The sequence below is a fragment of the Oncorhynchus masou genome, chromosome 23 (assembly GCF_036934945.1).
Source record: "Oncorhynchus masou masou isolate Uvic2021 chromosome 23, UVic_Omas_1.1, whole genome shotgun sequence".
Lineage (NCBI taxonomy): Eukaryota > Metazoa > Chordata > Actinopteri > Salmoniformes > Salmonidae > Oncorhynchus > Oncorhynchus masou.
In genome coordinates this window covers 58,261,607-58,289,185 of record NC_088234.1, presented here as the reverse complement: position 1 = coordinate 58,289,185, position 27,579 = coordinate 58,261,607, and the positions used below count along the sequence as shown (strand labels likewise).

Sequence of the window (27,579 nt, the reverse complement as noted above, 5' to 3'; positions counted from 1 at the left end):
TGCATATACAAATATTGAAAGCATTTACTAAGATGACTAAAATGTGTGCAACATGAAAATATTGTCCCATTGACATTGTGCAATGAATTGACAGTCTTATCTAGCCCCAGAGATGGGCTGTACAAAGTCAAACCAATTTTCCTACAGTCACACACCAGCCGGTTGAAGCTAATTGGTGAAAGAAGTTGGCTAGCTTGCTAGCTAGTTTGGGTACTTCCAGACACAAGACTTGGTTAGAATGTTTCAAGTTATCTAGATGGGTGAGTGACTAACTGTGTGTACTGTTTTGGCAGTGTGAAAGTACAAATGCTTCCCACGTTCGAACACAAACACAAGAGACACCCACATTAAGCACGTCTCCAAGACCCAAATCTCGTTCGGTCACATTTCCTAATGAGGAAAATTGAAATGAAGTTTAAATCAGGAATTTCAGCCCCTGTTAAAATCTTCTACACATTATTTTTATTGATGTTTCGATGATCATTTGACCTCTTGAACTCCTTTGCAGTGTAGTGCTCTTACATTATCTACTGTCTTGAATTATTCTAACGGAAACTCTGTCTACTTCTGTGTTCTTGTCAACAACATATGTTTTATCAAGGTATTATCAGTCTGTCCACTGTATGTAACATCTTCAATGTCTTTCCTATCCTTCTCACATACTTCCTTTCTCTGTTCTTCCTCCCATAGATCGCCTTCTCCCAGCACAACAGCATCATGGACCTGGTGCAGTTTTTCGTCACCTTTTTCAGGTACGTACCATTTAGATCAGTGGTTCTCAACCCTGGTCCTGGGGACACAAAGGGGTGCACATGTTTGTTTTTGCCCTAGCGCTACACACCTGATTCAAATCAACAACTCATCAAAAGGCTTTAATGATTTGAATCAGGTGTGTAGTGCTAGGGCAAAAACAAACATGTGCACCCCTTTGTGTCCCCAGGACCAGGGTTGAGAACCACTGATTTAGATGTGACATTTTCCATGGTAAATCCCTTTGTGCTTAATAAAAAAGACAACAGCAGAAAAGTTCTTGGAGGATTTGTGTTCCATGTGTGAGAGAGTCATTTTGCACCACCCACATAATCTTACCCGTGGATAGTATATATCTAGTGAGTGGGGGGAAAGGAACAGACCACAAGATGTAGGATCTTAATTTGATCACTCTTTTGTTGCTGAGAATTGCGAATGTGTAGTATAAATGCAAACTTTGAAATTTGACTTGATTTGATTTACAATTTAAAGAAAAATGTGTCAACCCCTACAAACATGTCCATTCATTATAATCCACATAATAATTAATATTTCCTGCCCTGCAGGATTATTTTCCTGCTGTAGAAAACTGGCTCAAGATCTAACATCTGTAATTCTAGGCTAACTTCTGCCAGTCAAACAGTTTCACTGAATGAGCAGACGTTGTGTTCTGTGAATGAGTTGTGTGCTGGTGTCCTGAGCCAGATGTGGGTAACCTTTAGGCCACCATACCTAGATGTCATCATTCAGAACCAGTTTGTGGTTCAGTCAAGTTGCTCCAAGAGCTTCTTCCACTGTGTCATGTTTTGTATTGGCACGCACACGGTCTTCCTTCTCACTAACTGGCATCTTTAGCAACCGCCTTTCGAAGCATGCACTTTTCACTTCGCAGATGTAACAGCTGATTTCTAGATATATTGTCACTCTCTGTGTTTGTCCTCTACTCTTATCATGCCATGTTACATTTACTGCAGTGATCAAGTGCAGTTATAATTATATCACACTAAGTACAACCTCCCCTGTGCATCATGGGTCCTGTGTGATGCTTCCAATTGGTAGTAGAAGCAGTATATGGGCCTCCCTGTGTTGCCTCAGTAGATTTGTATTTATTTTGTAGTTCACCTTTATTTAACCAGGTAGGTCAGTTGAGAACAAGTTATCATTTACATCTGCGACTTGGCCAAGATAAAGCAAAGCAGTGCGACAAAAACAACAACACAGAGTTACACATGGGAAAAACAAAATAACACAATAAAAAAATCTTTGTACAGTGTGTACAAATGTAGAAGAGTAGGGAGGTAAAGGCAATAAATAGGCCATAAAGCCAAAATAATTACAATTTAGCATCAACACTGGAGTGATAGATGTGCAGATGATGTGCAAGTAGATATACTGGGATGCAAAAGAGCAAGAGGATAAATAACAATATGGGGATGAGGTAGATGGGTGTGCTATTTACAGATGGGCTGTGTACAGGTACAGTCATCAGTACGCTGTTCTGACAGCTGATGCTTAAAGTTAGAGAGGGAGATATAAGACTCCAGCTTCAGTGATTTTTGATAAGAGGCTTTAGGCAAAGGGAAAAAATAGTTAATGTGTCAGAGGGGGTGGCTAAGTTAACATGGTTGTGAATGTGTCTATGTAAATGTAGGTTATGCATGTGAGGGTGCAAGGTCCATTGCATGTTTGTGTCTACATGCCTGTGTGTGTGTGTGTGTGTGTGTGTGTGTGTGTGTGTGTGTGTGTGTGTGTGTGTGTGTGTGTGTGTGTGTGTGTGTGTGTGTGTGTGTGTGTGTGTGTGTGTGTGTGCGCCTGTGTGTGTGTGCGCCTGTGTGTGGTTGTGTGTGTGTTGGCTGTGCTCCATTGATGTGTATAAAAGCTGAAGTGGCAGGGCGGCAGAGCTGCGTTGCCTCTGTGTGAGGAGAGCCCTGCAGGCTGAGGGTTCAGCCCACTGACATGATGGAGCTGGCACCACAGAGAGCGAGAGAGAGAAATGGGGGGACGAGGGAGTGAGGGGTCGGGAGACAGCAGAAAGGAGGGGAGGGAAATGAAAGGAGGGGAGGGAGAGATCTATTCCCTCAGAGTTAAATACTCTCAGTGCTTTATGTTTGTTCTCTTGCTCCAATCCTGAGTTAGGACAGTATGCAATCCTAGATTTTACCAGTCATCCTCTGGTTTCAGGTACTCTAACAACAGTTCAGCTGTTTGCTCATTTGGCCGTGTTTGTTTGGCCCCTCTACATCCCTCTCCTGTAACATCTGTCTTCTGTTTCTCTCTTAGTATAGTTCACCTGTTTGTGTGACTATGTGGGTCTGGCAAGCTATATATATTTCTGCAATTATCTTTACTGTACAGTACACCTAGTCTGCCCATCTGTCTGACTCCTTGGGTGTCTGGTGCTGTGTTTGTGTGTGTGACTATGCCACAGTGCCTTCCCATACTGCCTCCCTGTCACTGTGATTGATATGTTTCCATGGCATTGCTGAACTGAGTGATTTCAGCCAGATAAAGTAGCTGTTGTCTGAGAGGGCCCTTTCAAAATAGACACCTGAGATGACAGGAATAAAGAACTCTCCAGGGAAGAAGAAAGGCGGAGGTGTATGTTTCATGATTAACCACTCATGGTGTGATTGTGGTAACATACAGGAACTCAAGTCTTTTTGTTCATCCGGCCTAGAATAACTCACAATCAAATGCCGATCCCCATTACCTCCCGAGAGAATTATCTTTGGTCATCATCACAACCGTGTATATTCACCCTCTAGCCGACACCAAGATGGTTCTCAAGGAACTACACTGGATATTATCCCGATGGCACATTTATTGTAGCTGGGGACTTTAATAAACAAATCTAAGGCATCTTGGGCATCAAAAACCCTCGACCATTGCTATTCTCCCTTTCAGGATGGCTACAAGGCAGATCAAGCCTCCATTCTTCTCCTCCCTTCCTATAGGCCAAAACTCAATTAGGAAGAACCCATGGTAAGGACTATTCAATGCTGGGTCCCATTATGCCTGGCAAAAACCAAACACTGCATTCCACAGTAAGAACCTCATACCAACGGTCAAGCACGGTGGTGGTAGTGGTTCGGGGATGCTTGGCTGCCTCAGGACCTGGACGACATGCCTTAATAGAAGGAAGCATGAATTCTACTCTGTATCAGAGAATTCTACAGGAGAATGTCAGGCCGTCCATCTGTGAGCTGAAACTGAAGTGCAGCTGAGTCATGCAGCAAAACAGTGATCCAAAACACACAATCAACTCTACATGAAAATGGTTAAAAAGCAACACATTTGAAGTTTTGAAATAGCATATTCAAAGTCCAGACCTAATCCCAATTGAGATGTTGTGGCAGGACTTGAAACGAGCAGTTCATGCTTGAAAACCCACAAATGTCGCTGAGTTTAAGCAGTTCTGCATGCAAGAGTGGACCAGAATTCCTCCACAGCGATGTTAGAGACTGATCAACAACTACAGGAAGCATTTGGCTGCAGTCATTGCAGTTAAAGTTGGCACGGCTAGTTATTGAGTTTAAGGGGGAATTACTTTTTCACACAGAGGAATTGGGTGTAAGTAAATTCAGGTTCTCTTGATCTAATATGAGGTTTTGGTTGAAGATCTCATAACATTCCAGACTATTTGCATTGCCCCCTCCTTTTACGCCGCTGCTACTCTCTGTTATTATCTATGCATAGTCACTTTAATAACTCTACGTACATGTACATATTACCTCAATTACCTCGACTAACCGGTGCCCCCCCCCCACACATTGACTCTGTACCGGTACCCCCCTGTATATAGTCTTGCTGTTGTTATTTTACTGCTGCTCTTTAATTACTTGTTCCTTTTATTTCTTATTCATATTTTTTAAACTGCACTCTTGGTTAGGGCTTGTAATCAAGCATTTTACTGTAAGGTCTACACACCTGTTGTATTCGCCGCATGTGACTAATAAAATTTGATTTGATTCAAATATGCAAAAATTGAGAAAATCAGAAAGGGAAAAAATATTTCTCACGGCACTGTATATTTATACTCCTGGATATTTCTATACTTCTTATTTCTTCCATTATTTTACTTTTAGATTTGTAGATATTACTGTACTGTTGGAAGTAGGACACAAGCATTTCGCTACATCCGCAATAACATCTGCTAAATATGTGTATGTGACCAATAAAATGTGATTTGATGTCCCTGCTGTAGATATTTTAGCAGCTTATGTCTGTGTTTCCCAACTCCAGTCCTCCAGTACCCCCAACAGCACACTTATTCATTGTAGCCCTCAACAAGCACACCTGATTCCACTTGTCAACTAATCATCAAGCCAGTGATGAGTTGAATTAGGTCTGTTGGTCTAGTGCAACAAAAATGTGTTCTGTTGGGGGTTCTGGAGGACTGGAGTTGGGGAAACAGGAGCTTATTTAAGTTTTGATGCCAGAGAAGCCAGTGTTTGGAGGATATATTGACACAGGGTGTTGTTAGGCCTGAGACAAAGTAAAATTTGAATATTGAACCAATGTTGCAAATATCGGAGAGACAGACGGCAAGGTTTGTACAAATCTCCGCTGTTGAAAAGGAAATGTGAGATAATGTCTAGATGCTTTTTATAGTGGAGATCAAGTTTATAACTTGCCTGGTAGGGCTGATGAGACAGTGGATTTTGCACAAATAGGCATTTTAACATCCTAGATTTAGCCAGCGGTAACTTGTGGAATAGACACCAGCTGGAATGCGCTTTTAACCAGCATTCAGGATTCGATAGCTGAAGACCAGATTTGTTTATCCGTCCTTGGTATTTATAAACGTACTTTATTATTTTGGTTGTCTGAGTAAGGAGAAGTTTGGATGAGAAAAGGCTGGGACTAAGGCTGGACACATGAGGGGAAACACTTTCGCTATATTGCACTATTTGTCATTTAAGTCACAGAATCACCTATCTACTACAGTATATTATGCTTATATTTAACATGTGCACGCAGGAGAAAAACAACTACATTTTGGGGGAAAAAGGTTGGAAGGTTCTCACTTCATTTTAACCTCCCACTAAACTCTCAACATGGAGTAGCAATCTAAAGCCTTGTTCACACCGCAGGCCTTAAAGATCAAGTCAGTTTTGTTTTTCAAATCCGTTTTTAGAATACTGACTAAACAGCAAGTTACAAGTGACCAAATCGGATTTGTGTGTGTTATGACCGCAGTCATTTTCTGACATGGCTACTCTAGTTGTCATAGGTAAATTGTTGGTGGTGCTCGTGCTTCTTCTTCAGTTATGTAGCAAGCTATGGTGACAACAATGCCTGCCAGGAACGTCTCCTAGTTGCCTTGATTGTTCAAAATCATAGTGTAAGAACACTTTTAAAGTCTCAAAAGATAAGATGATCCAACTTTCAAAACAATACATTTTTGACTAGCCACAAGGTAGTCAGCTAGCTAGTTAGGTACTGTAGCTAGTTAGGTACTGTAGCTAGGTAGGTACTGTAGCTAGGTAGGTACTGTAGCTGTTTAACTTTCTAGCACAGTCACTCATTTGTTTGTAAACAATTAACAAGCTAGTTAGCGACCACATGTTCTTGTCAATCTGTCAACAGAGTAGCTAGTAAGTAACAAGATAAACCACTCGATGACAAACAAATCAAATTTGACCACCTACGAAGGTGGCTTGAAATATCAAAATCCATGTGCATTTTTGGCTGTTCAGACTGCAGGAAAAAGAACGGATTCGAATCAGATATGCCACCCCAAAAAATGGATTGAATCACTTCAAACTGCGAATGTGAACAAGGCTCAAGAGACTCTGATTAACCGCTAAAAACTAATTTGACCAGCTTTTATCTGAAGAGTGGTTGCTCTCTATCATTCACCCTTTTCAGAGCGGTTCCCTAAATGAGCAAGAACAATTTTAATACTGAAGGAGCGTTTATGGTGCTTCTCCTCTTCAGCCCCAATGCTACTAGAATTGGTGACATTGCAGTTCAGTTTGGTCCAATTACTCTTTTCCTCTCTCTCAGCTGATTAGCAATCATCTCTGCTTCTTTTCTCGCTCAAGTTCAGCACAGAGACAATATACAAAGCTAAGTGGCTATTAAGCCTCTTTCAGCTGTCCCAATTAATTCAAAATGTATCAACACTGTGCCACTGCGACCTGAGGGATACTCCAGGCAGTGTGACAAACAACACTGCTTCGTGTGCTCTGTGTCACAGATAGAAAGGTAAACAATTGGGATCGTCTTATCCACTGTTTGGTCTCCCTTAGAAATCAGCCTATGGTGTAGAGATGGAATTGGGCTTTATTTATTTTGGTAATTTGAGGACTGTGTGCTGAGGATTTGGTACTGATCTCCAGTGATTGTGATGTCTTTTAAACCCCTTCCCCATGTTCATGCGATCCACTATACTGAACCTCAGCCACACACACACACACACACACACACAATTATACATACACTGAGACATGACGTAAACTAACCAGGTGAATCCAGGTGAAAGCTACAGTGGTTCCTCCTTGCGAGCTTACGCCGCGGGACTTAGAGGTCATTTGTGGTTTAGTACGGTACCCTGCGTAACCACTTTATTGCGCCAGACCAGCGCAACCGGGAGTTAGAGCACTGATTATGCTTTTTGGTCCTACTGTGTCTCTAACTGACAATGAATGGGCGACATAAACCTAAATAGAAACGGATAATTGTGCACTAGCCTTGCTCAATGTGCCTTAACCAACCATGTTGTTCCACCTCCTACATATACGATGACATCACCTGGTTTAAATGTCTCTAGAGACTATATCTCTCTCATCATTACTCAGTGCCTAGGTTTACCTCCAATTTACTCACATCCTACCTTACCTTTGTCTGTACACTATGCCTTGAATCTATGCTATCGTGCCCAGAAACCTGCTCCTTTTACTCTGTTCCGAACATGCTAGACGGCCAGTTCGTTTCGCATTTAGCCATACCCTTATCATACTTCTCCTCTGGTGATGTAGAGGTTAATCCAGGTCCTGCAGTGCCTTGCTCCACTCCCACTCCCCAGGTGCTCTCATTTGTTGACTTCTGTAACCGTAAAAACCTTGATTTCATGCATGTTAACATTAGAAGCCTACTCCCTAAGTTTGTTTTACTCACTGCTTTAGCACACTCTGCCAACACGGATGTCTTAGCCATGTCTGAATCCCGGCTTAGGAAAACCACCGAAAACACTGAAATCTCCATCACTAACTATAACTTTTTCCGCCAAGATAGAGCTGCCAAATGCGGCGGTGTTGCTATCTACTGCAAAGATAGCCTACAGAGTTCTGTATTACTATCCACGTCTGTACCCAAACAATTCGAGCTTCTACTTCTAAAAGTTCACCTTTCCAGAAACAAGTCTCTCACTGTTGCCGCTTGCTATAGACCTCCCTCTGCCACCAGCTGTGCTCTCGATACCATATGTGAATTGATTGCCCCCCATCTATCTTCTGAGCTCGTTGCTACTAGGTGACCAAAACTGGGACATGCTTAACACCCCGGCCATCCTACAATCCAAGCTTGATGCCTCAATCTCACACAAATGATCAATGAACCTACCAGGTACAAATCCAAATCCGTAAACACGGGCATCCTCATAGATGTCATCCTAACTAACTCGCCCTCCAAATACACCTCTGCTGTTTTCAATCAAGATCTCAGCGATCACTGCCTCATTGCCTGCGTCCATAATGGGTCTGCGACCAAACGACCACCCCTCATCACTGTCAAACGCTCCCTAAAACACTTCTGCAAGCAGTCCTTTCTATTTGACCTGGCCCGGGTATCCTGGAATGACATTGACCTCATCCCGTCAGTAGATGATGCCTGACTATTCTTTAAAAGTGCCTTCCTCACCATCTTAAATAAGCATGCCCCATTTAAAAAATGTAGAACTAGGAATAGATATAGTCCTTGGTTCACTCCAGACCTGTCTGCCCTTGACCAGCACAATAACATCCCGTGGCGTTCTGCATTAGCATCGAATAGCCCCCCTGATATGCAACTTTTCAGGGAAGTTAGGAACAAATATACACAGGCAGTTAGGAAAGCTAAGGCTATCTTTTTCAAACAGAAATTTGCATCCTGTAGTACTAACTCCAAAAAGTTCTGGGACACTGTAAAGTACATGGAGAATAAGAACACCTCCTCCCAGCTGCCCACTGCACTGAAGATAGGAAACACTGTCACCACCGATAAAGCCACAATAATTGAGAATTTCAATAAGCATTTCTCTATCGCTGGCCATGCTTTCCACCTGGCTACCCCTACCCCGGTCAACTGCCCTGCAACCCGCCAAAGCCCCCACCATTTCTCCTTTACCCAAATTCAGATAGCTGATGTTCTGAAAGAGCTGCAAAATCTGGACCCCTACAAATCAGCCGGGATGGACAATATGGACCCTCTCTTTCTAAAATGTTCTGCCGAAATTGTTGCAACCCCTATTACTAGCCTGTTCAACCTCTCTTTCGTATCGTCTGAGATTCTCAAAGATTGGAAAGCTGCCATGGTCATCCCCCTCTTCAAAGGGGGTGACACTCTAGACCCAAACTGCTACAATACATATATCTATCCTACCCTGTCTTTCTAAGGTCTTCGAAAGCCACGTTAACAAACAGATTACCGACCATTTCGAATCCCACCGTACCTTCTCCGCTATGCAATCTGGTTTCAGAGTTGGTCATGGGTGCACCTTAGCCACGCTCAAGGTCCTAAACGACATCATAACCGCCCTCGATAAGAGACATTACTGTGCAGCCGTATTCATCGACCTGGCCAAGGCTTCCGACTCTATCAATCACCACATTCTTATTGGCAGACTCGACAGCCTTGGTTTCTCAAATGATTGCCTCGCCTGGGTTACCAACTACTTCTCTGATAGAGTTCAGTGTGTCAAATTGGAGGGCCTGTTGTCCGGACCTCTGGCAGTCTCTATGGGGGTGCCACAGGGTTCAATCCTCAGGCCGACTCTCTTCTCTGTATACATCAATGATGTTGCTCTTGCTGCTTGTGATTCTCTGGTACACCTCTATGCAGACGATGCCATTCTGTATACTTCTGGCCCCTCTTTGGACACTGTGTTAACTAACCTCCAGACAAGCTTCAATGCCATTACAACCCTCCTTCCGTGGCCCCCAACTGCTCTTAAACGCAAGTAAAACTAAATGCATGTTATTCAACCGATCACTGCCCGCACCTGCTTGCCCGTCCAGCAACACTACTCTGGACGGCTCTGACTTAGAATATGTAGACAACTACAAATACCTAGGTGTTTGGTTAGACTGTAAATTATCCTTCCAGACTCACTTTAAGCATATCCAATCCAAAATTATACTTCCTATATTTCAACAAAGCATCCTTCACTCATGCTGCCAAACATACCCTCGTAAAACTGACCATCCTACCAATCATCGACTTTGGTGATGTCATCTATAAAATAGCCTCCAACACTCTACTCAACAAACTGGATGCAGTCTATCACAGTGCCATCACTTTTGTCACCAAATCCCCATACACTACCCACCATTGCGACCTGTACGCTCTCGTTGGTTGGCCCTCGCTTCATACTCATCGCCAAACTTACAGGTTATCTACAAGTATCTGCTAGGTAAAGCCCCGCCTTATCTCAGCTCACTGGTCACCAGACCTCTTTCCAGGATTCCTCTTTCACATGATGATGAAGAGCTGAGTCCTACTTCCCCTTTTTGAATATGTATACCCACTCGTAGCACGCGCTCCAGCAGGTATATCTCACTGGTCACCCCCAAAGCCAATTCCCCCTTTGGTCGTCTTTCCTTCCAGTTCTCTGCTGCCAATGACTGGAACGAACTGCAAAAATCTCTGAAGCTGGAGACTCATATCTCCCTCACTCGCTTCACGCACCAGCTGTCAGAGCAGCTCACAGATCACTGTACCTGTACATAGCCCATCTTTAAACAGCCCATTTATCTACCTACCTCATCCCCATACAGTTTGTATTTATTTATTTATCTTGCTCCTTTGCACCGCAGTATTTCTACTTGCACATTCATCTTCTGCACATCTACCATTCCAGTGTTTAATTGCTATATTGTAATTACTTCGCCACCATGGCCTATTTATTGCCTTAACTCCGTTATCTTACCTCATTTGCACTCACTATATATATACTTTTTGTTTTCTTTTGCTCTACTGTATTATTGACTATGTTTTGTTTATTCCTTGTGTAACTCTGTGTTGTTGTATGTGTCGAATTGCTATGCTTTATCTTAGCCAGGTTGCAGTTGCAAATGAGAACGTGTTCTCAACTAGCCTACCTGGTTAAATAAAGGTGAAATAAAAAAAAATAACTTACTAGAACTGTTGTTACACTAAAGTTTTTATTATTTTATTTTGTTAGGATTATTTTGCTCTTAGAACTGTAGGCCACTCCCGAATGATCCCGTTGTACAGCACCTGAGTGGCCCAACGGTCTAAGACACTGCATAGCAGTGCAAGGTGTATTGCTACAGATGCTGGTTTAATACCCATGGCGGCCTCAGCTGGGAGACCCATGAGATGGCTATAGGTTTTTGTTTTTTCTCCCTCTAAAAACAGAAATAAATCATTCTAAATAACAAACAGGCTTTATTTACAAATTAGTAACTATGTTTACGTTCTTTGCAAACAAAATACACTCTAAATTATTGTTATTTTTTAAACAAAGCAATTATTATTATTATTAATTTAGAATTATATAAAAGCCTGTTCGATATTCTCACAGATATATTATTAACTCTGTTATTAGCAGTTGCAGTTCTCCAACTGTATCCACTGAAAGCGCGCAAGGTTCAAGGCACGAGGGAAGGGGGCACGGGATGGGCTGCAGAGCCGCGACCTGAAGACCGACCTGGCCCATGGGGGAAGGGGTTACTATGGGAATAAATATCTTTGAATTACATAAATATCCTCCAATCCTCTATATGTAATTATTTGCCGAGAGTCACGTCATATTTTTCGATATAATGTAGGCAGGCCGTAGGCGACATGAGTCTCACTAGTGTCGAGTAATGTGCTGTTAAAAGTGGTGTAGGTCTTATTTATTTGAAGAGCATAGAAGAAATATGATTTGAAGTTAGAAGAAATATGATTTGAAGAAAAAGCAGACAACTATTTTAGCACTGTTTTGCGCTGCTCTGAGACAAGGGGACTGGTCTTGATAAATCAGTGAGATTTTTATTTTCACTGATTCTCCGTTTGGGTATTAGGGTGTTGAAATGTTATGCTCTTACTGTAATCTTTATTTAACTAGGCAAGTCAGTTGAGAACAAATTCTTATTAACAAGGAAAGCCTACTCCTTCCTCCCCGTCAGGGAATTGAACCCCGGTCTTCCGCGTGCCCGCATTCTCTAGTACAGCTATTATTGAAGGCTATCAAATGCTTCTCAAAGATGCCCTCTGGTGGTCAAACTAGCACTAATTAGCATTAATGTACCAGGGGTTCACACTTAACGAACGTGCCATAGAATTCTGCGGCACCATGCAAGCGGCAGTACGCTGCAACTTTTAAAGGATGATCCCTTACTTATGTCACTTGTTAAATCCACTTCAATCAGTGTAGATGAAGGGAAGGAGACAGCTTAAATAAGTATTGTGGTAGTAGGTGCCAGGTGCACCGGTTTGAGTGTGTCAAGAACTGCAATGCTGCTGGGTTTTTCACAATCAACAGTTTCAGTATAAAGAATCGTCCACCACCCGAAGGACATCCAGCCAACTTGACACAACTGTGGGAGGCATTGGAGTTAATATGGGCCAGTATCCCTGTGGAACGCTTTCGACACCTTGTAGATTCCATGCCCCGAAGAATTGAGGCTGTTCTGAGGGCAAAGGGGGGTGCCACTCAATATTACGAAGGTGTTCCTAATGTTTTGTACCCTCAGTGTATATCCATTCAAACTCATTGGTTTGAATCTCATTGGTTGCAGATGACTTAGCTAAAGCCGTTAATGTATAAGAAACCCCAAGAAAAGTATGCTCAACGACAGGGAGTGGAATCAGCTTTCACGCTCTCCTCCCCATAATACCTATAGAATAGCAACAGTTAGCCCTCTTCTCTCCCTATTACTGCAGTAAGTCGCCCTGTTTGGGATTAATTGCTGGCTGAATTAATAGATTTGATGTGGAATGTTGGGCTGATTGTGTTTTGAAATATGGCTAAGCCAATGAGTGGTGTTGGAGGAGAGGAAGAGTCTGTTCCCAACCATCCTAGTTCCACTCCTGCCAGCAACATGGAGCTACAGCCATCATAGGGTTGTGTGAGACTTTATCATTTATTTATTTTCCCACGGTTTTAAGACATTTGTGATGAAATCGGTCATAGACTATGCTTGACGTATGGTCATATTTAATCAGACCTGCCACAGAAATGTTTATGCCATATCTAAGTTTACACAATATTGCCTACACACAAATGGTTATGGTGAAAACTAGAAGTATGTACCATAAAGTTTTCCTTTTCACTGAAGAATGTGTTTGTTTATGATTGTGTTTTGCTTTTCATGAACTGTGTAATTGATGTGTGTGTGTATATGTGTGTATATATATATACAGTGGGGCAAAAAAGTATTTAGTCAGCCAACAGTTTTGCAAGTTCTCCCACTTAAAAAGATGAGAGAGGCCTGTAAATTTTCATCATAGGTAGACTTCAACTATGACAGACAAAATGAGAGAAAAAAAATCCAGAAAATCACACTGTAGGATTTTTTATGAATTTATTTGAATTTATAACAAAAGTTTATCTCACTACTTTGTTATATACTATTTGTTGGCAATGACAGAGGTCAAACGTTTTCTGTAAGTCTTCACAAGGTTTTCACACACTGTTGCTGGTATTTTGGCCCATTCCTCCATGCAGATCTCCTCTAGAGCAGTGACGTTTTGGGGCTGTTGCTGGGCAACACGGACTTTCAACTCCCTCCAAAGATTTTCTATGGGGTTGAGATCTGGAGACTGGCGAGGCCACTCCAGGACCTTGAAATGCTTCTTACGAAGCCACTCCTTTGTTGCCCGGGCGTTGTGTTTGGGATCATTGTCATGCTGAAAGACCCAGCCACGTTTCATCTTCAATGCCCTTGCTGATGGAAGGAGGTTTTCACTCATAATCTCACGATACATTGCCCCATTCATACTTTCCTTTACACGGATCAGTCGTCCTGGTCCCTTTGCAGAAACACAGCCCCAAAGCATGATGTTTTCCACCCCCATGCTTCACAGTAGGTATTGTGTTCTTTGGATGCAACTCAGCATTCTTTGTCCTCCAAACACGACGAGTTGAGTTTTTACCAAAAAGTTATATTTTGGTTTCATCTGACCATATGACATTCTCCCAATCTTCTTCTGGATCATCCAAATGCTCTCTAGCAAACTTCAGACGGGCCTGGACATGTACTGGCTTAAGCAGGGGGGCACGTCTGGCACTGCAGGATTTGAGTCCCTGGCGGAATAGTGTCTTACTGATGGTAGGCTTTGTTGCTTTGGTCCCAGCTCTCTGCAGGTCATTCACTAGGTCCCCCCGTGTGGTTCTGGGATTTTTGCTCACCGTTCTTGTAATCATTTTGACCCCACGGGGTGAGATCTTGCGTGGAGCCCCAGATCGAGGGAGATTATAAGTGGTCTTGTATGTCTACCATTTCCTAATAATTGCTCCCACAGTTGATTTCTTCAAACCAAGCTGCTTACCTATTGCAGATTCAGTCTTCCCAGCCTGGTGCAGGTCTACAATTTTGTTTCTGGTGTCCTTTGACAGCTCTTTGGTCTTGGCCATAGTGGAGTTTGGAGTGTGACTGTTTGAGGGTGTGGACAGGTGTCTTTTATACTGATAACCAGTTCAAACAGGTGCCATTAATACAGGTAACGAGTGGAGGACAGAGGAGCCTCTTAAAGAAGAAGTTACAGGTCTGTGTGAGCCAGAAATCTTGCTTGTTTATAGGTGACCAAATACTTATTTTCCACCATATTTTGCAAATAAATTCATTAAAAATCCTACAATGTGATTTTCTGGATTTTTTTTCATTTACATTTACATTTAAGTCATTTAGCAGACGCTCTTATCCAGAGCGACTTACAAATTGGTGAATTCACCTTCTGACATCAGTGGAACAGCCACTTTACAATAGTGCATCTAAATCATTTAAGGGGGGGGTGAGAAGGATTGCTTTATCCTATCCTAGGTATTCCTTGAAGAGGTGGGGTTTCAGGTGTCTCCGGAAGGTGGTGATTGACTCCGCTGTCCTGGCGTCGTGAGGGAGTTTGTTCCACCATTGGGGGGCCAGAGCAGCGAACAGTTTTGACTGGGCTGAGCGGGAACTGTACTTCCTCAGTGGTAGGGAGGCGAGCAGGCCAGAGGTGGATGAACGCAGTGCCCTTGTTTGGGTGTAGGGCCTGATCAGAGCCTGGAGGTACTGCGGTGCCGTTCCCCTCACAGCTCCGTAGGCAAGCACCATGGTCTTGTAGCGGATGCGCTTCAACTGGAAGCCAGTGGAGAGAGCGGAGGAGCGGGGTGACGTGAGAGAACTTGGGAAGGTTGAACACCAGACGGGCTGCGGCGTTCTGGATGAGTTGTAGGGGTTTAATGGCACAGGCAGGGAGCCCAGCCAACAGCGAGTTGCAGTAATCCAGACGGGAGATGACAAGTGCCTGGATTAGGACCTGCGCCGCTTCCTGTGTGAGGCAGGGGCGTACTCTGCGGATGTTGTAGAGCATGAACCTACAGGAACGGGCCACCGCCTTGATGTTAGTTGAGAACGACAGGGTGTTGTCCTCATTTTGTCTGTCATAGTTGAAGTGTACCTATGATAAAAATTCCAGACCTCTCTCATCTTTTTAAGTGGGAGAACTTGCACAATTGGTGGCTGACTAAATACTTTTTCGCCCCACTGTATATATATGTGTGTATATATGTATGTATAGTGTAATTGATGTGTGTATATATATATATTCTATTTTTGTTTCATCAGACCAGAGGACATTTCTCTAAAAAGTACGATCTTTGTCCCCATGTGCAGTTGCAAACCGTAGTCTGGCTTTTTATGGCGGGTTTGGAGCAGTTGCTTCTTCCTTACTGAGTGGCCTTTCAGGTTATGTCGATATAGGACTCGTTTTACTGTGGCTATAGATACTTTTGTACCTGTTTCCTCCAGCATCTTCACAAGGTCCTTTGCTGTTGTTCTGGGATTGATTTGCACTTTTCGCACCAAAGTATGTTAATCTCTAGAAGACAGAACGCATCTCCTTCCTGTGTGGTCCCATGGCTGTGTGGTCCCATGGTGTTTATACTTGCGTACTATTGTTTGTACAGATGAACGTGATACCTTCAGGCATTTGGAAATTACTCCCAAAGATGAACCAGACTTGTGGAGGTCCACAATTTTTTTTCTGAGGTCTTGGCTGATTTCTTTTGATTGTTCCATGATGTCAAGCAATGAGGCACTGGGTTTGAAGATAGGCCTTGAAATACATCCAGAGGTACAACTCCAATTGACTCAATGATGTCAATTAGCCTATCAGAAGCTTCTAAAGCCATGACATCGTTTTTCAAAAATTTTCAAAGCTGTTTAAAGGCACAGTCAAGTGTATGTAGAACGTCCTCTCACTGTCAACTGCATTTATTTTCAGCAAACTTAACATGTGTAAATATTTGTGTGAACATAAGGTTCAACAACTGAGACATAAACTGAACAAGTTCCACAGACATGTGACGAACAGAAATGGAATAATGTGTCCCTGAACAAAGGCGGGGTCAAAATCAAAAGTAACAGTCAGTATCTGGTGTGGCCACCAGCTGCTTTAAGTACTGCAGTGCATCTCCTCGTCGTGGACTGCACCAGATTTGCCAGTTCATACTGTGAGATGTTACCCCACTCTTCCACAAATGCACTTGCAAGTTCCCGGACATTTCTGGGGGGAATGGCCCTTGCCCTCAACCTCTGATCCAACAGGTCCCAGATGTGCTCAATGGGATTGAGATCCGGGCTCTTCGCTGGCCGAACACAGCAGAACACTGACATTCCTGTCTTGCAGGAAATCACGTACAGAACAAGCATTATGGCTGGTGGCATTGTCATGCTGGAGGGTCATATCAGGATGAGCCTGCAGGAAGAGTACCACATGAGGGAGGAGGATGTCTTCCCTGTAACACACAGCATTGAGATTTCCAACGATGACAACAAGCTCAGTCCGATGATGCTGTGACACACCGCCCCAGACCATGACAGACCCTCCACCTCCACATCAATCCCACTCCAGAGTACAGGCCTCTGTATAAAATACTCATTCCTTCGACGATAACTCAAATCCGACCATCACCCCTGGTGAGACAAAACCGCGACTTGTCAGTGAAGAGCACTTTTTGCCCGTCCTGTCTGGTCCCGCGATGGTGGGTGAGGACCTGCCTTACAACAGGCCTACAAGCCCTCAGTCCAGCCTCTCTCAGCCTATTGCGGACAGTATGCGCACTGATGGAGGGATTGTGCGTTCCTGGTGTAACTTGGGCAGTTGTTGTTGCCATCCTGTACCTGTCCTGCAGTTGTGATGTTCGGATGTACAAAATCTGTGCAGGTGCGTCTGGGAGGACGATCAGCTGTACGTCCTGTCTCCCTGTAGCACTGTTTTAGGCGTCTCACAGTACAGACATTGCAATTTATTGCCCTGGCCACATCTGCAGTCCTCATGCCTTTTTGCAGCATACCTAAGGCACGCTCACGCAGATAAGCAGGGACCCTGGGCATCTTTCTTGTGGTGTTTTTCATAGTCAGTAGAAAGGCCTCTTTAGTGTCCTACGTTTTCATAACTGTGTAATTGATGTGTAGATATGTATAGTGTAATTGTTGTGTATTGATGTGTTCATGCAGGGCTCATCTAATATAAAAGTTAATAAATAAAACAATTTAAGAAAAGGACTATTTGGTACACATTACTATCTTGGCTAATTTCTCTGATAGTTGATGTACTAGTGGTTTTCCAGAACATGTGACAAGAGAGCATATCCACAGCCTTTCAGCAGGCTTGGCTTGGAAATGTCACGATAATTAAAACTCTTTAGCCCTTTACGATGTGGTCATTGCTTCTGCGGTTCTTTCTAGCTGTACACGGAAGGCGTTATAAAGATAGTGATTGTCTTGGACTGTAACTCACAAGTGTCTCTAATTGACTTCCTGCCTTGGTGGTTTGGTGCGTTGGCCTAAAGGACTTGTAAAAGCTGTGGTTGAAAGACGGGCTTTGTGTGATCTAACCTCCAGATGACATTGGCATTAGGGTCACTCTGTGTGACAGTGCTTTCTGTCAGAAGTGCATGGCCATTCCTACTCTCCCTGACCCACTCTATAGAATGCGCTAGATCCCTGGGGTTATTGATGGTGTCCAACTGATGCCATTTCCCCATATTTCACTTGGTTTACTTCAGCAGCCAGCCACTCAATCTTAAAGTCTATTTTATTGTGTTCGGTGCTGCTAACCTTGTGACGGACATTTTTGTAATCTTCTCCAAGGTAAACAGACAGGCAGCGCTCTATGCAGGCACATGGAGAAATGAAAACAGTCAAAGAAGTTGCAGAGGCAACCAAATCATCTGCAAAGTACATTGACACATTGACAAAGTAATTCCAGAGATGGTTACACTGGCCATTTGAAACATTGACAAAGCAATTCCGGGAGATGATTACATTGGCCATTTGAAACATTGACAAAGTAATTCCAGGACATGATTACACTGGCCATTTGAAACATTGACAAAGTAATTCCGGGAGATGGTTACACTGGCCATTTGAAACATTGACAAAGCAATCCCGGGAGATGGTTACACTGGCCATTTGAAACATTGACAAAGCAATTCCGGGAGATGATTACACTGGCCATTTGAAACATTGACAAAGTAATTCCGGGAGATGGTTACACTGGCCATTTGAAACATTGACAAAGCAATCCCGGGAGATGGTTACACTGGCTATTTGAAACATTGACAAAGCAATCCCGGGAGATCCCGGGAGATGGTTACACTGGCCATTTGAAACATTGACAAAGTAATTCCGGGAGATGGTTACACTGGCCATTTGAAACATTGACAAAGCAATCCCGGGAGATGGTTACACTGGCCATTTGAAACATTGACAAAGCAATCCCGGGAGATGGTTACACTGGCCATTTGAAACATTGACAAAGCAATCCCGGGAGATGGTTACACTGGCCATTTAAACCATTGACAAAGTAATTCCGGGAGATGATTACACTGGCCATTTAAACCATTTATAAATTATTCCTAAATTATGAATAGGGCTCACTTTAGATCAGGTACTGCAAAAAGTGAATTGTAAATGGTTTAAAAGGACACCTTTTTATTTAAAAAATTGTAAATCATTTAGAAATAATTTTTAAGTTGTGTGAATAACTGTCTATATATAGCGCTTCCTAACATTTACGCGTAGGAATACAAATTAGTAAATGGTGATCAAACTATTTATAAATGCCTTATTAATGGTTATTACTGAACGTTATTAGAAAGCGTTTGATTGGTCATGTGACCGCTAAATACAGGTGGTGACCCCACATGGTAGACCATGAAGATGGCTCCTGACCCTTCTTGTGACATCATACCAATTCTGTGAATTAGGAAATATTAAAATGCTAGGGTTGATTGTAAAATAGTAGAATGAATGGATAACATAATGGATGATTAGCTAATTGTTGGATTGATTGATTGGTTGTCCCGTTGTCCTCCTGCAGCTGTTTCCTGTCCCTGTTGCTGGTGGCGGCGGTGGTGTGGAAGGTCAAACAGACGTGCTGGGCGTCCAGGAGGAGAGAGGTAGGTCATTCGTCAATCTCCTCAGCTGTCGTAATTGTTGGAAACCATGGTGGTGTTCCAGGCAGATGACTACCAGTATTGGTGGTGTTCCAGGCACATCTACCAGTATTTAAGTGCCACATCAACTGAGCAGACAGGTATCAGATTACTACATCTTATGGTGTGGTCGAGTGTAGACGGGCAACTGAAATGGAGTCAGCCTGGAATGTGGCCCAAAAGTGGAGCACACCATACAACACCAGATTCAAACTGACGCAAATGAGAGGCTGCTCTCTGGGTGTGTCTCTCTGTCTCTGTCTCTGTGTCTGTGTCTCTCTGTCTCTGTGTCTCTCTCGGTGTGTGTCTCTCTGTCTCTGTCTCTGTGTCTCTCTGTCTCTGTGTCTCTCTCGGTGTGTGTCTCTGTCTCTGTGTCTCTCTCGGTGTGTCTCTCTGTCTCTGTCTCTGTGTCTGTGTCTCTCTGTCTCTGTGTCTCTCTCTGTGTCTCTCTCGGTGTGTCTCTCTGTCTCTGTGTCTGTCTCGGTGTGTGTCTCTCTGTCTCTGTCTCTGTGTCTCTCTGTCTCTGTGTCTTTCTCGGTGTGTCTCTCTGTCTCTGTGTCTCTCTCAGTGTGTGTCTCTCTGTCTCTGTGTCTCTCTCGGTGTGTGTCTCTCTGGGTGTGTCTCTCTGTCTCTGTGTCTGTGTCTCTCTGTCTCTGTGTCTTTCTCGGTGTGTCTCTCTGTCTCTGTGTCTGTGTCTCTCTGTCTCTGTGTCTCTCTCGGTGTGTCTCTCTGTCTCTGTCTCTGTGTCTGTGTCTCTCTGTCTCTGTGTCTCTCTGTTTCTGTGTCTGTCTCGGTGTGTCTCTCTGTCTCTGTCTCTGTGTCTGTTCCCCCCCGGTGTGTGTCTCTCTGTCTCTGTCTCTGTGTCTCTCGGTGTGTGTCTCTCTGTCTCTGTGTCTCTCGGTGTGTGTCTCTCTGTCTCTGTCTCTGTGCCTCTCTGTCTCTGTGTCTCTGTCTCTGTGTCTCTCTCGGTGTGTGTCAATGTATCTTGAATAGTGATAAATGGTAAGACTTTCAGGTGCATATTTGGCAGCTTTAGAAATCTTGACAAAATTCTCTCTTCACCTTTTCATGGACACGTGAACAGGCCAGCTCCTCAATGAAACTGACTGAGGGTCGACTACAGAATGTTTTTGTAATGGTAGTACTCTCCCCATTACATTCTGTACCATACTCAACGTGCGCAGTTCACTAGTAGTTTCACCTGCAGGCAAAGTCCCATTTCCCCCCTCCAGTGCCAAGGGTCGTCAGAAATCAAATCAAAATCAAATTGTATTTGTCACATGCTTTGTAAACAACAGCTGTAGAGAGAAATAATATACATTTCAAAGTAATAACAAGGAATGTAACGTAACAAAATGTGAAAATATACTTTCCAAATGCACTGTATATACATATACTGTAGGCAGGGATAAAGTGACTAGGCAACCTTAACCACATGGATAACCTGATGCCTAACCTTAAATTAAGACCATTTTTTGTTTTCATTAATTTTTACGATATAGACAATATTGTGGCTGAGCTATGTAGTGGGAACAAGTGCCAAGTCAGCTACTTGACCCTTGGCTGTTCTGAAGGGTGTGTTAATGTCACCCGTTCTGCAAACACGGCTCACTTCTTAATGAACGGAGCGCAGCAATAAACAAGGCCATTCCCCCTTAATTACTGCTCCTCATGAACCAATTAACTGTGATGGAGTGATGCTAAATGAAGTGGAATAGAGTGATATGTCACTTAAAGAACAGATGCCACATCATGTTCATGCTTTCTCTTGTTTTACTTTGGGCTTTTTTTCACAGGCTGCGAAACAGTACCATAAACACACGCATACAAATGTGCAACTTAAACGAGTCATCATTAGGCTTTTAAAATCATTGCGAACAGCAGCGTGGATTTAATTGAGATGGTGACGTGCTCGGTTTCTGTGGTATCCATTGAAATTTCACAGGGGACTCTGATAGGTACACTGCTTTGTTCCTCCTCTGCCGAGGCTGCCACTGTTGGTACTTTTCTCTTCAACAAATATGTGCTTTGGAGATGGTGCTCCAAGTGTTCAGATATGTAATGGTTTTAATATCACAGAGGAGAATATTCCTGCCTGTCTTGGCCCTTTGATCAAAATGTTTGCATCATATTAGACCATTTTTTAAGTATTTTATGTTTCAGATTATCAGATGAGTTTTATATACAGTGGCAAGAAAAAGTAAGTGAACCCTTTGTAATTTCCTGGATTTATGCATAAATTGGTCATAAAATTTGATCTGATCTTCATCTAAGTCACAACAATAGACATAGTGTGCTTAAACTAATAACACACAAATTATTGTATTTTTCTTGTCTATACTGAATATATCATTTAAACATTCACAGTGTAGGTTGGAAAAGGTATGTGAACCCCAAGGCTAAAGCTTTTGGAAAAGCCCATTGGAGTCAGGAGTCAGCTAACCTGGAGTCCAATCAATGAGATGAGATTGGAGATGTTTGTTTAGAGCAGCCTTTTGAGTGGCCCAGTCAGAGTCCTGACCCCAACCCGATTGAGATGCTGTGGCATGACCTCGAGAGCGGTTTACACCAGACATCCCAGACATCCCAAGAATATTGCTGAACTGAAACAGTTTTGTAAAGAGGGATGGTACAAAATTCCTCCTGACCGTTGTGCAGGTCTGATCCGCAACTACAGAAAACGTTTGGTTGAGGTTATTGCTGCCAAATGAGGGTCAACCAGTTATCAAATCCAAGTTTTCACATACTTTTCCCACCCTGCACTGGGAATGTTTACACGGTGTGTTCAATAAAGACATGAACACGTAAAATTGTTTGTGTGTTATTAGTTTTAGCGGGCTGTGTTTGTCTATCGTGTTGACCTAGATGAAGATCAGATCAAATTTGATGACCAATTTATGCAGAAATCCAGGTATTTCCAGAGGGTTCACATACTTTTTACTTGCCACTGTAGTGGGACCGCCATTGATTTAGTCAAGTCCTTCAAAGTTCTCTGCCACGTTTGGATTAGACCTACTATAGGAAGTTGTGTTTTCTGTTGTATCTACTGCTGTAGAAGTGTGTGTGTGTGTGTGTGGGGGGGGGGGGGGGGGGTTTGGATGGCCACTGGGAGTATAAAATACAGCCCCTGTACATGTATTGCACTCCTGTTTGTACTTATGCAGCATATCTGAATCCATAACACAGAGCTTTATGCCAGTATGAATGGTGGTGATATCTGCAGTGTACTGTAAGGTCTCCTCTTACCCGGCTATCCGTGTATTTGTTTAGCCCTGTTCCCCAGTGAGAGCACACTTGCTTGTGGACACGTCTACATTATTAATGAGGAAGAGTCCCATATCACAGACGAGCTCCAATGCTGCATTCACTGTGTCTCACTCCCCACTCTGTGGAGGCCAACACTCAGCATTAACATGGCAGGTCACCCATGGTTTAGACTCCAGTGGCACTGATATCACACACAGCCAGCTGTATTAGTTATTTTACTACATCCCATATATTACAGGGGGTTGGAGCTCAGTTTTATGACCAGGGTGGGAACAGAGAGGCGTGTAGTGAAATGAAGAAAAACATTTCTGTCAAAAAGATGTTATGTAAAGGTAGTGTGATAACCATTCTAGCACCTGTGTGCCTGTGGTCACAGTCAGAAAGTGAAACGCCATTGTCTGGTGTCAGTGCTGGCAGCTCAGTATCTGAGTGGGCATTCTATGTTGGATGTCTTGTTTGTCTATTTCTATGTCTGGCCTGATATGGTTCTCAATCAGAGGCAGGTGTTAGTCATTGTCTCTGATTGGGAACCATATTTAGGTAGCCTGGGTTTCACTGTGTTTGTGGGTGATTGTTCCTGTCTCTGTGTTTGTTGCACCAGTCAGGGCTGTTTTGGTTTTCCACGTTTGTTGTTTTGTATTGTTCGTGTTTCATCTTCATTAAAGATGTATCTAACTAACCACGCTGCATTTTGGTCCGATCCTTGTTCCACCTCTTCATCAGAGGAGGAGTTGGAAGAAACCCGTTACACTTACCCTGCAGCATCAAGGGGAAATTTCACAATGCAAATGAATGGAGTTGGATGCTAATAAATATTAGATATAATACAATGTATAATATTACAGATAATACATATTAGATATAATACAATGCATATTATTACAGATAATAAATATTAGATATACTACAATGTATAATATTACAGATAATACATCTTAGATGTAATACAATGCATATTATTACAGATAATACATATTAGATATAATACAATGCATATTATTACAGATAATAAATATTAGATATAATATTATATATATTATTACAGATATTAGAAATAATATATATTTCTGTGTGTCACGGCCTGGTCTTAGTATTTAGTGTTTTCTTTATTTATTTGGTCAGGCTAGGGTGTGACATGGGTTTTGGTATGTGGTGTGTTTTGTCTTGGGGTGTTTCATAGGTATTGGGATTGTGGCTTAGTGGGGCTATCTGAAGTGGTTCTCAATCAGAGGCAGGTGTTTATCGTTGTCTCTGATTGGGAACCATATTTAGGCAGCCATATTCTTTGAGTGTGTCGTGGGTGATTGTTCCTGTTCCTGTGTTAGTTTGCACCAGTTTAGGCTGTTTCGGGTTCCACGTTACGTTTATTGTTTTTGTATTGATTCGTGTTTCCTCTGTTTTATTAAACATGAATCTCAACAGCCACGCTGCATTTTGGTCCGACTCTCCTTCACATAAAGAAAGCCGTTACACTGTGCCTCGAATGCTTGGGGTCAATAGGACCAAATGGGCCTAATTAATAACAGCCATTATTCTTTTTCAATGTTCTCATTTCTCTTTAAGATTGTTAGTACATTTTTGTATATTAGTATATTTTCTCATGGGTTGTAAGCGAGGGGTCCAGGGTTATATAAGTGAAACCCCCCAAAAATGATATTCTAAATTATACTGTACAGACCCATGGGGGAATCGTCCTCTGTGATGATTAGGGAACTGGTTTGCTAACTTACATGTAAACCACATGTGCTCTAGGTTTCTGTCATTTTATTTTCAACAATAAAGGATGTAATTTTATCTATATATGTGATCTACTAATGGATTACAGAGATGGTAGGGGGCATAGATCAAGTCCCAACTATACAGTAATACTGTAGGCCAATGTCTCATTATTTGATTTAATTCCATTGTACTGACAATTATATTGTATTCACAGAGGCGCATATCATTTGTTAGCACATCTCCTAAGGGTAAACTCTGGGGGATTATTGTAGAGAAGGTGAAAATGGGATCTCTTCAGAGTTAATTATGGATCACAACCAGCAGAGTGGAAAATACATTTACAGCTAGGCTTATGCTAATTACGTTTCCAACAATACTTTTTGGATATGAGATCAAACAATCAAAACTACTTTGAAATTCTAATGAAGATGCCCAAGACGGCTTGTACAGGCGTCTTTGATTCCCCTAATAGGGTTGCCCCTCTGTAGACCGTGAAAAAGCTGTATTTTGACAACTAACCTCATTAAGTTTGCGCCTCTTCTCACAATTGATAAATAAACAAACAAAGGAATAGATAATGGTCTTCTCATTTAATTGTCAAATGTATGCGTCGCTCTCCTATGTTCTATTCATATTTGGTTGTCTGATACCCACTCTTTATTTGCCCTTCTCTTAAGCAGCTGTACAGAAAATGTGTTCTTTACATTTGCATTGGCTCATATTTACCCCTAAAATGTTCAGACAGCTAAAATATGTATTTGGCTTAGTCAGATTGGAGAGTATGGAAGTGGTGCATATGTCTCTCACCAGCTTCCCTCTGAAAATACCTTCCATCCCCCTCTAGTCTCCAGTCCAATCTCCCAACTGCTAATCCAAACCACAGACAGATGTTGCCCAATTCTCTGATTAAATGCAGATTTATTCCTGTAATTTAGTTTAACCGCTGTCGTCCTCAAAAGAGCAACATGAATTTTGTGGGCATTAATTAAACCGTGTGTGTGGTTGTGTGTAATATTAGGTGAGAAACTTGTTAAGGCTGTCCACTTCTGACCTTTTGGCATCTGTATGATAATTGCACCAATTTCCCATTACGTTCCTTATCTTAAATTAGACGGTCGTATTTCTTTGCATAAAGCAGTTCACATAATGCATCAATGACTGCAAAGAAACAATAAGGTTTAAAGATAGTCAGCTGTATGAGCTGCAAAAACATTCCATAATGACCAGAAATGTTATTCAATTCAATGTTTTAGGGTTATTTGTTTTTCTTTAACTTTCCCTGCTATTCTCAAACTAGCCAGATTTGAAAGCAACTATATACATTTCCAATAGATGAAGTTGCTCCCAGTAAACAAATGTAGTCATTTAGATGTTTGATAATCTAATTGATAAAGTTATTATATTTTCCGGCAGTAGTGGAACAGTCACCTAATGTGTTGAGGGAGAATAAATGTCATGAGAAAGTTATTTCAATTGCTGTCAGTGACTCTGAAGGCCTACAGTACTTGGTAGTTGGTACCAGCTATAGACCCCTCACACTGTGCAACACAGACCACAATCTCCCGTTGGGCAGATTATGTTGTCTGAGCCAGTGAGCACTAAATCACCCTTTCCCCATATTTGGCAGCCATTAATAATGGAGAAGGGTTTAATGTGGCCACGCGTTGGCTCCGCCGGAAAGCTTCAATGTAAACAAACCAACGCCCAGCCCCCAAACGTCAGCAGCACTCAGTCAGACAGGCTGACAGCTATTCTGCATGCCACCACAGATCACCACAGCACACATACGGCGCAAGGATGATGTCAAAGTCTGACCAACCTCCTTCAATGTGGTATTTTAAAAAATCATGACGAAAGACGATCTGGTAGGACAGGTATCTTTCCATTTAGGGATGGATTTATCAGAGCCCATTTAGTTAAACCCAAGGTTTACCCGTTCATACAGGACAGTGTATCATACCACCATGTTAGCCAGTCTACCATATGCTGATCAGAATCACAGTTTTATTTACCCACAAATCATGTTTTTGCTTTAGAATTATCAGATTATACATACAATTTCAATAAACAGAGCCGACTTTGTGTTAATTTGATTTTGTTACAAGCTGCATGAGTGATAGTTATTAAAACAGTCAGTGTATTGGGGTATAGGCCAATGAGGACACAGAAGTTGGAGTAACTGCCTTATAAGGAGACAGGGACAGTAAATCAGTGTATCCCCAAACACAGTCGTAATGTTTACAGGCCCACTGTGCGTTAATGACTCACACTATCAGCTCTGCACAGGTGACCGCTTTTATCATCTGACGGTAGATTAGCCTGAAGGTCCCTAGCTTCGCCAGGATCTGAAACGCCCGCCGCCAGCACGCCAAAGTCAATCTTCAAAGGAGCCCGAGACTCGGTGCCTAGCGCTCTAAGGGACATGGCACAGATGTCTCCCTGGAACCATAACCTGGCCCACACCAGTTTTATTTGTGTGTTTGTGCCGGTTTTATTTATTTTCTTCTACCAAAGTGCTCAAGGCTCACTTTCTGTAATAATATCCTTTTACACATTCAGAGGTAGCAATCTGATCCTTGTTGTCATGGTGATTGATGGTGATGATTGGCTGGTGTCTGAAATGCCTCCCCATGTTTGACGTTGGTTTCTTTCAAAGTTGTCACAAATGCTGTTATGTTTTTTTGTTTTGCAAATGTGTCTCTAAATACAGTGAAGTAACTGATGGTACATGTTTATTTCCTTCTTCTAGAGCAGGTATTCCCAAACTGGGGTCTGCGTAATACCGTCGGGGGTTCGCCAAATACAAATGTGATTCACATTTATAAAAAAAAATTCTCCACATTTTCAAACAATACATTTATACGGACGACACAAACAACTGGATTCATAATCAGTTTCATGCCCTGCCTCCAGTCCACTTACCGATATCTGAACAAGAGAGCCTCAACAAAATTGCAACAAGTGTTTCTGTGAAAACTGAATTTTATCAG

The 27,579-nt window shown here is 42.5% G+C and overlaps 1 protein-coding gene across 4 annotated transcripts in view; it reads left to right on the top strand.

Annotated features, from left to right (window-relative positions):
* Positions 1 to 27,579, top strand: part of LOC135511110 (attractin-like protein 1) — a 327,206-nt gene that overhangs the window by 191,118 nt on the left and 108,509 nt on the right. For all 4 annotated transcript variants that reach the window (XM_064932650.1, XM_064932647.1, XM_064932648.1 and 1 more), the window contains 2 exons: positions 691 to 752; positions 19,489 to 19,567. In XM_064932650.1, coding sequence (XP_064788722.1) covers positions 691 to 752; positions 19,489 to 19,567 — 141 coding nt within the window. The remainder of the gene's footprint in view (positions 1 to 690; positions 753 to 19,488; positions 19,568 to 27,579) is intronic.